At 42.9% G+C, this 15,487-nt stretch overlaps 1 protein-coding gene across 1 annotated transcript in view; it reads left to right on the top strand.

The window, feature by feature from the left end:
* Window positions 1-15,487, top strand: part of Dnah9 (dynein axonemal heavy chain 9) — a 338,224-nt gene that overhangs the window by 61,052 nt on the left and 261,685 nt on the right. The window contains exons 16-18 of the mRNA XM_027427134.2: window positions 3,215-3,411; window positions 3,504-3,928; window positions 14,960-15,182. Of these exons, the coding sequence (XP_027282935.1) occupies window positions 3,215-3,411; window positions 3,504-3,928; window positions 14,960-15,182 (845 nt within the window). The remainder of the gene's footprint in view (window positions 1-3,214; window positions 3,412-3,503; window positions 3,929-14,959; window positions 15,183-15,487) is intronic.

Raw genomic sequence — 15,487 nt, 5'->3', positions numbered from 1 at the left:
TGGGTAGATAGCGGGGGTGGGAGGGATGTTCTATGACTTCAAGCTCTACATATTATAGCTCTGTAGCCTTTCGGGAACATGGAGGGTTTGAAGTTGCCAGGAAAAGTGGGATAGAACAGAACTATGTGTGAAAAAGAGACAAGAAGCAAGAGAGAAGAAAACTCTCAGAAGGAAGAGAAATGTTAAGAAGCCAACAAGCCATCTCTGAGGCTATTAGGTAAAGGCTTTGAATTAGGGCAGACAAACTGAGGTAAGGTGCAAAGAGTCAAAATCCTTATAACAGCTGACCTTGGCTAATGAATGGTGAGATAGAAATGGCAGAAGAATACAAGACTACAAATTAAATAGGCCTTCACATTCCGGTAGATTCTGGGTTGCCTATCAAAGGAATATTTTGAAGTCAGAGGATACAAGTGAGATGGGTGTTTAATGTCAGGTCTAACCAGGTGCAGAGATAACATCAGCAGGCCTACATGAATCTTAATACCTGGCCTGTGAAAGAGGTTTCGGAATCAAACTGAGGATGCAGACAGGAGAAGTATTCAGCTCAGTATATCTGCAAAAAACCCCATGCCATTGGTGCCTGGAAAGGCTGGTCTCTGGTTTCTCCCTGTAGGGAACAGGGCTGCCCCAAATGAAGAAGTATGGCAATGCACTCTGGGAGGTTAATTTCTAGAGCCTGGGACATGGAACACAGAGACTGAGACCTGAGAACTCACCCTTAGCTACCTACATGAGCATTCTCTCCTTAGCGAACTGGACAGACTTCTCTGATGTTGGAATTTTGGGCAGCCTCCCTTCTAGCCCTTGCCTAGACTTAGGATGATGCCACAGCCACTTTAGGGACAGTGCCCCACAGATGGTATCCTCAGGTTAGTGACTCCACCCTTACCTAGTTGCTATCTGACTGTTGATATGGAATGGGCTGATGTGCCACTTGCCCTCTGATGTTAGACAAGATTGGAAACAAAAGGATGGAGAGTAGCTCGCAGTGTTTCTCCAAGATCATCAGCATATTCCCTCCAGGAAGACCAAGAAACAGAGGAACACCTTTTCTTCAAAATACAGCCCTTCCAAATTCTTTGAGTGGTGACTATTCTGTAGCAGCACATGGACTCAGTTCAGCTGACTGAACTGAGACATTCTAGGTAAAATTTAAGCCCAGGCATGCTGATGCACAGATGTAATCCTAGCATCTAGGAGGCTAAGGCAAGAGAAATACCACTTTGAGGCCATCAGGGGCTACATAGCAAATTCCAGGCCAACTGGGCTACATGGAAGTACCCTGTCTCCAAAAACTACAACAAAACAAAAACACATATTTTACAGATAATGACACCAGATTTTTCTTGTTAGGCCCAGTTTTGCCTCCCTGAGTTGAGTCAATCCTATATATCTCTATGGCTTTGGTTGTCTTCCTTGTCTTATCTGCTCAAATTTGCATAAATAACAAATTACATGTGACCTAACCCACCAAGAAATACCTCCTACAACTTACCTGCTAAAGGACTGGCTTGTACCTCCATTGAAGAAGTGAGGCAGTTTTCCTCCTGTCATAATGATGTCTGCATTTTATCCAATGAAGGGATTTTGTTCGTATGCCAGCATATGTGGTAAAAAGCCCAATAGTCTTCAAATATTCTTTCAAATCTTGTAAGTGCTGTAAGCCATATGCAGCGTTATCTACTAACATATGATGTTTTACAGTAATGTGCACTGTGCCATGACTGCACATTGAGCACCCCTGACTGAAAATCTGAAATCCAAAATGCTCTGAGATACTAACCAAGCTCTAAAAGCTTTGGATTTCAGACCATTTGAGACTTCCGGATGTCTGCGTGAGCAGTCTGTGCAGCTAGTCTAACTCCCCTGAAGTCCCCCTAGCACCAAGCATTTCAAGCAAATGATGTCCAACCAATGAAAAGATAAATTCCATAGGATTTTATTGCTGTTTGTATTGCTGTTGTTTCCCCGGGTCTCCCCAGAGATCAAACCTGCGAGACTATTGGGAGACTTGTCTCCCTTAGGTTAAAATGCACTTGTTGAGACTCTCCAAGAGTTCCACAATACATGTTCATTATTCAATCCCCATGGTTTTAAAAGCACGATCTTAGTCTTACATAGGATCTTTGGGGACCCTGTAGTTTTTAGTTAAAATGGGCAAGCTACAGTCACCAAAGCTCCATCCAAAATGTGACGCAAGGGATAACGCCCATCCCGATCCAAGTAATAGTCCATGGGAATGGCGGTTTTGTGGCAGGTTGCTCTCATTCTATAGCTCTGCCATTCTCCAGGGCTTGGCCTTAGTCTCTAGAGTCATGTTGCATCCGAGGTTTCATCTGTGAGGAAAGAAAAAGGAATGTGTAGGAAAGGATCACCTGGGGTCCCTTCCTATCTTCCCTTAGTGGGAATCCCATTACTACACATAACTCCATGTCGGGCTGAGGAATTTGGTCACACAGCCAGTGCCAGCACTTTTACTAGGAAATAAGAGGGCAGTGGTTCAGTCAGGAGACTCTTGCCCACACTGTCCAACCCACAGCACTCTCCCACTTAATTTCTACTGTCAAAAGATACACGAATGTCAGTGGTTACTGGCAAAACTTTATTTATCTTAGACAGGGAACACAGTGCTCTGTGTAACATTTTGACTTAAATCTAGCAAGGCAACTTCATCTAGCAAGTAATCAGGAATCTGTGAATTATTTATGCTGTTTTTAAAATTTTTATCACTGCAAGACTAAAGTAAGCCCATGTTTACAGGAAATTTAGGATTGTGACTTTTTCATGTCCTTTCTCTGGTGACTGTGGGCAGGCATACCCCTCATGAAATGGGTAATGGTGGGATTGTGTGGTTGACTACTCGAGGGTCTTCTTGAGGAAAAGCAGAATCACCCCGGGAAGCAGTTGAGAATGTAGAAGGGAACTGGCTTGGGTTGGTCGGTCTCTGGAGTGTGCTCTTCAAGGACAAGGAAAGTAAGTAAATGTCCTGTGATACCCAGAAGAGCCCCACACAAGAACAGGCTCGTTCAGAATGTCAGTCAGCAGTTCCCCGTGGAGACACACTCCTATGGGGCTGCCCCCTCCACCTTTCAGGCAAAGTTTACATGTTCAGTTGTCTGCATTTCTAAAGAAATGCTCGTGTCTGGGCTTCAGGGAACGGTGCCTTAACCACTTGCCCCACTCACCATAATTCTGTCACTTTGTTTTCCAGAGTGCAAGGCTGGAATCAACCCGATATTTGAAGCACAGCTCAGCCTTGTCCCTCCAGAATTAGTTTTCCACCCATCTCTGGACCCTGGAGTGAAGGGGGGCTTATATGACATTGTTGAGAGTCTCCTCAGCAGCATTTTTGTGGTACCATCTCTGGTGCCCCAGCTGTCCCCACACAGTGGCTCTCCTCACTATCAGGTACGGGGCCTGCAAGCATTTGCCTCTCTCCACATCTAGAAGGTCTCACTCAGCACTGGTGTAACATCCCTGCTGTTGTCTCACTCCCCCAGGGTGACCTGGAGGACATGGCTGACTTAGCCAGCCTGCGGAGCGTGGTCATGGAGAGGGTGCAGAATATGATGGCCCTCTGCTGTGGCTATCGGAATACCTTCAGCCAGTATTCTTACCTGTATGTGGAGGACAGGAAGGAGATTCTTAGTCAGTTTCTGCTCTATGGGCATGTCCTCACACCTGAGGAGATAGAAGCCCATGCAGAAGATGGCATCCCAGAGAGTCCACCCCTCCTCCATCACTTTAAAGTCCAGATAGATTCCTATGAAAAGCTCTATGAAGAGGTGGTCAGGCTGGAGCCCACCAAGGTCTTTGATGGCTGGATGCAAGTTGATGTGCGACCCTTCAAGGCATCTCTGTTGAACACAATAAAGAAGTGGAGCCTCATGTTCAAACAGCATCTTGTGGACTATGTCACCAACAGGTAACACCATTGTCCTACTGCCTTCTAGCATCCCTGGTTGCAGGGATGCCATGCTTGGAATCCTCTTTGTATCTTTCCCCACTGATGGACTGGTTAAATTAAAACAGCTAGATGACATTTCTAGTCTTTGCAATATCATGATAATTTCAGCCCTGTCCCTTCCTTCATTCACCAGATAATGGTCTGTATTAGTTTTCACTTGGTGCTCAGTGGGTGAGAGGTACCCAGTAAGTGGTAAATAATGTGAGAGACCATAGCCAAAGATCCACTCCCTTCACAATTCTGAGCGTGAAATCTAAGCCTTGAAGGCAGAGGGGGGTCTAATTTCATTTTAGATTTTATTTCCTACCACTTCCGACTTGCTCCAGATGCTCCAGCTGAGCAATGTGGAAGTCATTAGAGCCATAGTCTCCTGTGTGCCCCTCTGTGCCATCATGTCACACATATACTCTGAAAGCTGTCCCTCTGAAGACCCAGACTGCATAGCACTGTATCTTCCGATCTGGAACACTATTCTCTGTATGAACAATGTAATTGATTGACAGTCCCCTGGTCATTCCATCTTAGTCATTGTCCCTAGAGTCTCACCAGCTGTCTCTTCTCCTAGCCTCAAGGACTGTGCATATGCAGAAAGAGTACAACCCTCCTGTCCAATGATCACCCTTAAAGCGTGTCAGATGACCTTACAAGGGAACTAACCTGGCCCCACTCCTGCATTGTAAGCTGCCCCTGCTCAGTGCTCAAGCTGCCCTGGTCCATGGTCTAGAACACTGAGCAGAAATGAGACAGCAAGACTGAGGCATCATCTACCTAAAAAAAAAATCCAAGGGACTTCCAGAGTGGTGCTCCAGCACTGTACAAAGCCTTGCAAAGCACAGCAGGGGTGGTTTGCACAGGTCACCAGGGAACCTTTGGAAGCAGCAGCTGGCTTTGGTACATTCATGAAAGCTTCTGCTCACCGAGGAGGTGGAGGCAAGCAGGAGAATTGCTGGTGGGTGATTTGGTGCAGAGAGATGTCCCTAGGAGAAGCACCATTGAAGGGAAGGCTTTGCACTCCTCCAGAAGTAGACCTGGTAACCCATAAACACTGGGCACATTTTGGAATGTACGGTTTGTTTTTGATTAGGGTGAGAGCACCACAGTGTGTGTGTGTGTGTGTGTGTGTGTGTGTGTGTGTGTGTGTGTGTGTGTGTGTGTGTGTGTGTGTGTGTGTGTTGTAGTCTCCAAGCAGAAAAAGACCTGTCATGCTACACAAGTTCATGCAGTGTTGGGCAAGGAGAAGGGAGATAGTATGGGTAAAAGCCCCCATTGTGGTTTCTGTGGAAAGAAATGGGCAAGACATGTAATTCACCTCAGATTGGTGCATTTGAGTAATTTTAGTGGGCTCTGGAACACAGGGCTGTCCCAGGGATGATAGAGATAGGGAATCATGGCCAGAATATGGGACCCTGTATAGGAGATAGATTCTAAGGTTGGTTTGTGTGGGAAAGAAGCACTTGTCAGTCAAGAAGACTCTCTTAAGGTGGACTCTTCCTGCATAGAGTGGTCCCCTCATATGTGACTGAAGAAAAGACACTAGCTACAAACCACAGCGATGGAGACATCATGGCAAGCGTGCACATAGTTTCAGGGTACCTGACAGTAGGTTTAACAAAATAAATCAACAGAGAACAGTTAGTTAAGGGGCCTGAGCTCTTGCTTTTAACCCTATTTTCTTCTTTCCTTCTTTCCTTCCTTCCTCTCTTCCTTCCTTCTTTCCTTCCCTTCCTTTCTTCCTCTCCTTCCTTTTCATTCTCTCTCTCTCTCTCTCTCTCTCTCTCTCTCTCTCTCTCTCTCTCTCTCTCTCTTTCCCTCTTTCTTTCTGTTTTTCAAGATTGGGTTTCTCTGTATAGTCCTGGCTGTCCTAGAACTCACTCTGTAGACCAGGCTGGCTTCAAACTAAGAGATCTGCCTGCCTCTGCCTTCTGAGTGCTGGGGTTAAAGGCATGCATCACCACTGCCTGGCAACCTTGTTTCTGAAAATATACAATATAAGGTGGCTTCAGCTTAAACATTAATTCAGTGATTCTGCCCACTTTGCAAACCTTGAGTATTTTATTGTGCTATTGAAGACTAGATAGAAATAGAAATAATAGGGAAAAATAAAAGCCATTTGCTACTGAGCATCTGTTGGGTCCTATGAAATCAGTGACTTCTACCTTCTAGTGGCCCAGATGGACCACAACTGGCCTTACGTGTTATGCATGTCACTAATTATCCAAAGTCTAACTCTCTATTATCACATAAACTTTTATCCCAGTTGTCTGGGATGTCTCTAATGTGACTCAGTCCTGGAGAGGTCTGCCCTACCCTGCCTGTGTCTTTGACTAGACTCAGCAAAAAAATGACCCCATTCCCTTTTCTTCTCTCCACCCCTAACTGGAACCTGGTTGTCCCTTTGGGGCACTTATGCCACTACAGTCCTCTCAGATGGAGGCTGACTCTTCTGTATCCTCTGAGCATTGGGCTTAGAATAGAAGTATGCCCTGCTGTTACCTACTGCTGACCAGCCACTCCCTCTTCCCTCAACATCACTAGCTCCACTGAAGTGACTTCTACCAGACAGTACCAATGGCTACTCCTCCTTGTTCAAGCTACCTGCTGAGCTCTTATTCTTCCTCACCATCCGGCTCACATCCTTTCCCATCACCCTAGCGACTTCACATACCCACCGAGCTTCCAGAACACCTGATAGGTTTTGTTGACTCTTCATGCCCCATCCCTCTCCCATATGACTGCACCTGAGTGTATGCTTCGCTCTCAGTAGGGGAGGGAAAGATGGGGAAGTAATTGTTCTCTATTCAAAAGCTCAGGTGTAAGCATTCCATTTTCTGACCACACCTGGTGTCTTTCCACCTCACTTATTTGGGAGCCCCGCAGTGCAGAATTTTTCAGACCAATCAGAATTTCCAACCCATTGATTCTACCATCTTTTCAGTATCTGTCAGTTCACCATAGCTTCTCCCTCTTACTCTGGAAAGTCCTGACTCTATTTAAATCTCCACATCTGCACCGAGCAGTTTATCTTGACTGAAGCCAAAATGAACTGCTCTTCTGACCATGCCTATATTCAGATATAAGTCCCTGCATGTAGAAGAGCTTCCAAGTACCTTCAGGTATTCTCCATGTTTTCCTTGCCTTTGTTCTCCACAAACTCTGAAAGTGTGCCAATATAAGTAATGATGCTTTAAGTAGTGTTGCATGCGTATCATTATATGCATAGACAGGCATTCCTTCCGGATATGTACATATCCGCAAGGAATGTACATAGAGTAGCTGGGTCGAGAGCAGGTCAGTTGTAGTAAACCGGTTCTGAGGTAGAGAATAGTCTTGTGTTCTGAGTTGCTGTATCCCAATATCCTCTTTACCTCTTTACCCCAGCAGACTGTTTCATCTTGGCCTCTTCAGTGGGAATTTCACAGTGTTTCAGGGAACTGAGCACGTTCCATTTCTTTTATTAGGAATAAGGTGCATGATTTTCATGTCTTTCGTGAACAAAATCTTTCTGTGCTATTCTTATATTCCCTTTTCTGTTGGACTTTATTTTGTATTTGTTACTATTTGAACATTACTTACATATTTGAGCTGGAGAGATGGCTCAATGCTGAAGAATCCTTGCCGCTCTTGTAGAGAACTGGGGTTTGGTTTTCAGCACATACATGGTGGCCCACAATCACCTGTAACTCCGGTTCCAGGAAATCTGGTGCCTTCTTCTGACCTCTGTTGGAACTGCATGTGTCGTGTGTGTGTGTGTGTGTGTGTGTGTGTGTGTGTGTGTGTGTGTGTGTGTGTGTGTGGTTGTGTGTGTGTGTGTGCAGCATAACAGTCATAACTCAAAATAAAACTCATAAACAAAACACTCATATAAATTAAAAACAAAATCTTTTTAAAAGTTATTTATATATTCTACATGTGATATTTTACTAGTTTTTATATACATCACCAAAATACAACTGCCCAATATTGTCCCTAGTCTTGTGGCCTGTCTTTCTACTCCATTTACAGGCAGTCATTTGTATTCACATGGTCTACATGTGTAGATTCAAACCACCACACATCAAAGATATATCCTAAATCTGCCTTTCCACTGAACATGTACAGACTTTGTCATTGTTCCAAAATAATACAGCACGGGCATTGTATTAGATAATCATAAATAACCTAGGTAGGGGTGATTTGAAGTTCATGGGAAGTTTTGCACAGGGAAGATATAAATAACATACTGTTCTCCAGAAGGGATTTGGATGTCTATGGAATTTGGTACCCACAGGCAGTCCTGGAACCAACATCTACCATGTACACAGAAGTATGACTGTGGTTAGCAAACAGTTCCTATATTAGCACAGCCAAATGCGTCAGTCTTCTCCATTTTGTTCTTTATCTCTTGTCTTGCTGAATAAATTATCTTTCTGCCTGGAGATGCTATGAACACCCCCTTATATTCTATTCCTAAAGTTTTAGAGACTCTCTCCCACATTAAGCAATTCATTGCTTCAAGAATGCGGCAAAACCCTAATTACCATAGCTTTGTAAAAGATCTTAATATCTGGTGGGGCAGATCTTTACTCACTCAACTTTTACTGAAAATGTCTTGACAGGTCTTGGCCATTTTTTGTATAAATTTTATCCATTGTTTTGTAAAAGGAAAAGGGGCCTCTGAGACTTCTGATTAAATTTGTACTGACCATAAGTAGGTTTGGGAATCTTTTATCTGTACAGCACCAAACGTTCCTGTGTAAGGCCGTGATTTTTTCCCACTCATGTCACTCTTATTTGCCAAGGAAATTTTATAATTATGTTTACCATGTTATAAACATTATATGATGTTCATACTTATATATAATAAAAAGGTAATGTTATGAGCATTATATAATTATATAAACATTACATAATGTTTATAATGTTGCCTTTAAGTTAATTCACAGATGGTTTTATTAAGATTATTCTGTATATTTTGGTTCCTAGTTCAAAATATTTTTAAAAAAATATTCTCTGTGAAAATAGAATTGTTTTTAATATATTGACCATTTTTCACCTTGCTAAATTACCTTGTTAATACTAATAAATGGTTTGTTGACTGTTTGGGGAGTTCTATGCATATAGTCACACCCACAGGTTTTATGATTTTAATTTCTTCCTCTTCAGTCATTGTATATCTGGATTTCTTGTCTTACCACACTGTCTAGGACTTCTTGCCCACTGTTTGAAACACATGTATTTACAGGCATCCATGTCTTGAGCCTGACCTTGCTAAGAATTTGACTACTGAGTTATATTTGCTGTGAGAATGTAGTGTGTGTGTGTGTGTGTGTGTGTGTGTGTGTAAATGTGTATATGTGAGAATTATAGAGTGGTATGTTGTGTGTACAAGTGTGTGGAGTGTGGTGTTATATGAGTGTATGAGTTGGGAAGGGAGCACATATGTGGGTGTATGTTTGTGTATATGTGGAGGAGTATGTATGTGAGTGTGTGTAAATGTGTGTATGTATGAAGTATGTAGTGTGGTGTGTGTGAGAATGTATGGAATGTGGTGTGTGTGCGTGTGCGTGTACGTGTGTGTGTGTGTGTGCGCGCGTGCGTGCGTGCGTGTGTGTGTGTGTGTGTGTGTGTGTGTGTGAGAGAGAGAGAGAGAGAGAGAGAGAGAGAGAGAGAGAGAGAGAGAGAATCTTCCTGACTAAGAAGTCCTCTCCTATTCCTAATTTGTTAAGAGCATTTAGTTTAAGTGCAAGCATAATTTTTTCAAGTACTTTTTCTAAGTATACCATGATAATTCTGTTTATTCCCTCAAATTGTTCAGCCTTGAACATTATTGTTTTGATTTCTAATATCAAACCAACCTAGTGTTGTGGGATAAACCCATCAGGAAGTGTTACAGTTTCCAATGTATCCATGGGTTGAACTTGTCTGCAAATCCTTCCTTTAGCATTGCTATTCCGATACTCATGACTAACATTGGCCTCTTATTTGCCTTTTTCACACCATCTTTGTCAGATTTTAGTTTTGAGAATTTGCCAGCTTTGTGAAACAAGCTAGGGTGCAATTTTACTTCTTTATTCCCTGGGAGAGCTGTATGGTGTTGGGATCCTTTGGTACTTGGAAGTTTGATTTAAGTCATTTATGAAGGCATTGGGACTTGTAAATTTCTCTGTGTAAAGATGTTAAACTACAGTTTCTTTAATGGTTATAAAGATGTGAAGATTTTCTAGTCATTATGAAGTCATACATTCTATAAATGTATCCAACGTTAGTCATTCGATTACTGTCATGAAATATATAACTTCTTATTTCATCTATTCCAGGCCTTTTCATTTCTATTGATTTTTGATCTCTTTCATTAGCTCCTTTCCTGATTAGTCTACAAAGAACTACCTCATATACCCATTGATTCTGTTGTTATAATTTGACATTTATTTCAACAATTTATTATGTCATAGAAATATTGTTTCCTTTGGGTTTATTTTCTATTTCTTTGCTGGCTTAAGATGAATGCTTCATTTATTTTGAGTTTACTGCCTTTTTGAATGTTAGCATTTTAAATCATAAATTCCCTTCTCTGTGGAGGTTTACCTTCACGCCTGCCCTTACTGTGTAATATTTTTATAACAATACAGTTCAAAACATATTTAACATTCATGTTAATGATGTTTATTCCAATTGCTCTGTGGGACTTGCTTGCGAGTTGCATTGATATATATATATATATATATATATATATATATATTAGAGAGAGAGAGAGAGAGAGAGAGAGAGAGAGAGACAAGCTCCTGGAACATGCTGATGTCTGTCCTACAGACCTCAGCCAGTTTTTCTAACTGTTGTGTGCACAGGTAAGGAGAGTATGTCCTGTAATGGATGTGGTGTTCTATGCCCCTCCTATTCACTAAAGCTTGTTAGCTGTTTTAGTGAGATCTCCTGTCTCCTTGTTGCCTTTTTTATTCTGCTTAATTATCAATTGCTGAGCTCTCTCTGTTCAAGTCTTTTGTTTCAGGGCTATCTGCACTGTCCCTGGAATCCCATCACTTTGTCCCACACTGTGTGGGTCTACATCACTTGATCTATCTTCCTGTAAACCTTTACCTGAACATCAAAGACCCCCTTCACCCTGGCTCTGTCTGTTATAGTTAAGTCTGCTTTGTTGGATATTATCTACTAAAGCTAAAGTGACTTCTTTCTGATTTCTACTTGCCGGGTGTATTTCATTATCCTTTGGCTTTCAACCTCCCTGTGCAATTACATTAGAGGAAAGTTTTATGATAGGTATAACTGAATGCTTAAACTGCTTTTAGCATGCTCACCTTTAATAGTGGGCTTTGTTCACTATACTCACTGGGCTGTGATTCAGTTTAAATCTAGCATTTTATTGGGTATTATTTGTTTTATTTTTACACTGCTTTCTTCCTTGCTTTCAGGAGGAACATTTTATTGTTCACCTCTATATTCCATTTTCCTCCTCTCCTAACTTCCAGGCTACACTATTATGCATCCCTGAAAGCTGTTTTAACCAGCACTCTTAAATGGATAAATGCAGCTATATGGTCACTCTCCTCAAAACCAGTGCAGAAAGCTGGAAATGGAACCCAGGATTAGAGTACTTGCTTAGCATGTACAACTCCCTGGGTTCCATGCCCAGCTTCATACACACACACACACACACACACACACACACACACACACGAACGAGAGAGAGAGAGAGAGAGAGAGAGAGAGAGAGAGAGAGAGAGAGAGAGAGATGAGGGTTGTTTCACTCTGCAGCCTAAGATGACCTGAACTCTGCAGCCCAGGCTAGCCTTAAATTAGCAGAGATCCTCCTACCTCTGCCTTTCAATCACTGAGATTATAGGCCTGAAATGTCACCCTGGCTTCACTGCTAATTGATTTGAAAATCTCTGTAAGTTTTCCCATAAGAAAGTAGTTGTATTATCATGTAAACTTCGTGAAAATAAGAAACCATGATTCTCTGATTTTCTCTCCTTCTGGCTTCACTGCACCATGTCACTGACATCGTTTTTGTAAAAGACACCAGAAATCCTCAGACTGTCCATGGTCATTCCTGCCCTTTGCCTCTCTTCTGCTTGTCAGCGGTGAGTCATCTCTCCTCCCCAAGGCCCTTGGTCCTTCAGGGTTGCTTTCTCTTCTTGTTTTCTTCTCATTCCATAAACTCCAAGTCCATAGAAGTTACATGTTGAATCCCTGCGCCAAAACAACACAAAAAAACTAAACGCTGATAATTACTGGCTTTACATTTTAAACCTCATCCCTCAAAAAGTCTAGGATCATATGCAGCCACCTATATGAGTTACTTTTCTCATTGCTATGACCAAGTAGTGGACAAGAAGCTACTTAAGGGCTTTATTTTGGTTTACATTTTGAAAAGGGATCCAGCGCATCACTGTGGAAAAGCTGTGGTGGCTGTGAGGCAGATGGACACATTGCATCTGCAGCAGCCAGTAAGTAGAAAGGCAGGTGAACACTGGTGCTCAGCCAGCTCTCTCCCTTTTTTCAGTGCAGGACCCCAGCTCCTGCAATGATGCTGCCTACTTTTAAGGTGGGCTGGTGGTTTGAAAGAAAATGGTACCCAAAGGAAATGGCACTATTAAGAGGTGTGGCCTTGTTGAAGTAGGTATGGTCTTCTTGGAAGAAGTGTGTCATTGTGGAGGTGGGCTTTGAGGTCTCATATGCTCAAGATACCACCGAGTGTCACAGATGACCTCCTGTTGCCTACAAAATATAGGACTCTGTTAGGAGCCGGTGCGTATGTAAGGAGCCATTGGAAGCTGTGCGCATGCGCAATGGGTAACTTTGTAACTTTCCTGCCCTTAGTCTCCACCCTTCCCGTGACGTCATATGGTTCGATCAGCTGACGTCACATGGTCCGAGGGTTTCAGCCAGTTAGAATGTAACACTCCTGAGGTGACGGTTGCCAGCCTATATAAGGAGGGGTTTTTGGGCGTTCAGGGTCTCCATTTTGTAAGCTAATGCTCTTCCTCTCAAGAGGCATTAAAGCTTTACTGCAGAAGGTTCCTGAGGAGTGTCCCCTTGCTGGCGAGGCGGTTAGCGCGGGACAGGACTCTCAGTTATTTCTCCAGTACCACATCTGCCTGCATGTGTACTCCCCACCTTGATGATAATGGACTGAACCTCTGAAACTATAAGTGAGCCACTCCAATTAAATGTTATCCTTGTAAGATCTGTCATGGTGTCTCTGCACAGCAATAAAACCCCCAACTAAGACAGCCAGTCTTTCTACTTCAGCTAGTCCAACCTAGAAACTTTCTCACTGATATGCCCAGAGGCTTGTCTCTCTGGTGACTCCAGACCCCATCAAGCTACCAATAGATGCTAACCATCACACCTGGCTGATATCTCCCTTAGGTGTGTAGGGTCTTCTAAATATTCAAGACCCATTCCTTTTTTGTTCCCCACAATGTAACTCAGCCTTACACAGTTTTTCCTCACATCTGTAAATGGTGTTATTATTTGTCTCACTGATAGAAGCTACTAGGAATTTTTATCATCCCTTTATAACTCTCATTCAACCCGTGGACTAGTCCTATACTCTGTGTGCAGAATTATCCTGAATCTCATCACTTCTTTTGAGTACTATCCAGGGCAAGTGCAGCACTGTCAGATGGACAGTGCTAACCTCCCCCCGGATAATCCCTTTGGCTGCTTCCATTCTTGTCTCCCCATCCTCATGGCCAACATTCCTTGCAGCAGAACTACAACAAAAGTCTACTCTCCAGCTACAGAGCTGTCTGCAAGCATGAATTACATCATGCATTGTGTTCAGAATTTATTCATCTAGACTAGGACCTGAGCTTACTAGGGTCAGCAAGGGCCCCGTTAACCATACTTTCCTTCTGCCGTAATTCTTTCTCTTCTTGTGCCTCTGCCACCTTGACTTTGCCTTCCTCAAGCCCTCCAAGTGTAACCAACCGCTGCTGCCTTTGCTCATGTCCTTCCTGCCATTGGGGTTCCCATCTCTCACATCTTTCTGTGGCACACTCTATTACCCATTCACTTTTCTGATCAATGTGTGCTTCATAGGGCGGCCTTTGCTGACCTCCCATCACACCAAGCCTTGGTGTGAGTCTCTGTCCCTTCATTCTGGTTTTCTCTACTGTCTTTTCATCTCTGTGAGAAGCTGTGAAGTGTATGCCATCCAAAGTTTCATAAGTATGGGGACTTTGCTCATCTCTGTCATTTTACTCTCAGCCCCTGAAAACTTGGCAGGGCTCCTGATGGATGCTCACGGAGCACTTGCTGAATTACAGGATGCATCTCACAGGACTGTCATAACAGCTAGTGACAGAGGAGAGTCTTCTTATCTTCTAGGTAAAGAAAACCGAGGACCTGAGGTGTTAAGTGTCTTGATCTTAATGATTGTCTAATAACTGAGAAAGGGTTTCTCTATGTAGCCCTGACTATCCTAGATCTCACTATATGAACCAGGCTGTCTTTGAATTCCCAGAGACTCATCTGTATCAGCCTCTAGAGTACTAGAATTAAAAGCATGCACTGCCATGCTCAGCCCTCATTTTTGCCTTTAAATTTATTGATTCAAAACTATTTCAGACTTAACAAAAGTTATGAAAACAGCAGAGCTTCTGTTTATGATCACCTGACTTTCCAAATGATAACATCTTGTCTAGCTGCAGTAATGATCAAACATGAGTCATTATTGATGTAGAAGTAATAACTAATCCATAGACCTAGTATGACCTAACGTAAGTTGCACCACTCACATCCTTTTTCTGGTCCAAGATCTTTCCTAGAAGCACATACTCCATTCACATGACACATCTCCTGAGGGGCCAGAGCTGCCCTCATCTTTCACAACCTGCACACTGGTGAAAAAGCCACATTAATCAAGTCTCTTGGAGTGCCAGGTCCATGGTGAGCTTTCTTCCATAAGAGCTCCTGTTAAAGATACCATTATCCTTCCCCTAAAGGAGCACAAGGAAACTGGCCCTGTGCTTTGTGTTCTTCCAGCCTGGCTGACCTTGATGTATTTATAAAGAACACTGAGAGTGGTTTGCTCAAGAAAGTGGAGAAAGGAGATTTCCAAGGATTGGTTGAAATCATGGGACACCTTGTCACCCTTAAAGAACGGCAGAGCAGCACTGATGACATGTTTGAGCCCCTGAAGCAAACGATTGAACTGCTGAAGTCCTATGAACAAGAGCTGCCGGGAGCCGTGTTTAAGCAACTGGAGGTCAGTGTATTGGATTATTCTTTACAAGACACAGAAGGAAAGTCTTAGATTTTACAATGGGGTGGTAGGTGTGATTGAAGTAAACAAAGAATGTCTTGAGACTAGCCTGGTCTACAAGACCTAGTTCCAGGACAGCCTCCAAAGCCACAGAGAAACCCTGTCTCACAAAAACAAAACAAAACAAAACAAACAACAAAAAAAGAATGTCTTGATGATGAGTCTAAACCCAAGGTCCAAGTCTTAGAACTACAATGTGTAACACATGACTAATGTCTGGCATTTTGAGGAAATCACTAAATAATGAA

The sequence above is a fragment of the Cricetulus griseus genome, chromosome 7 (genome assembly GCF_003668045.3).
Source record: "Cricetulus griseus strain 17A/GY chromosome 7, alternate assembly CriGri-PICRH-1.0, whole genome shotgun sequence".
Classification (NCBI taxonomy): domain Eukaryota; kingdom Metazoa; phylum Chordata; class Mammalia; order Rodentia; family Cricetidae; genus Cricetulus; species Cricetulus griseus.
The sequence above is the reverse complement of the archived record's forward strand: the minus strand, read 5'-3'. Positions and strand labels throughout refer to the sequence as shown.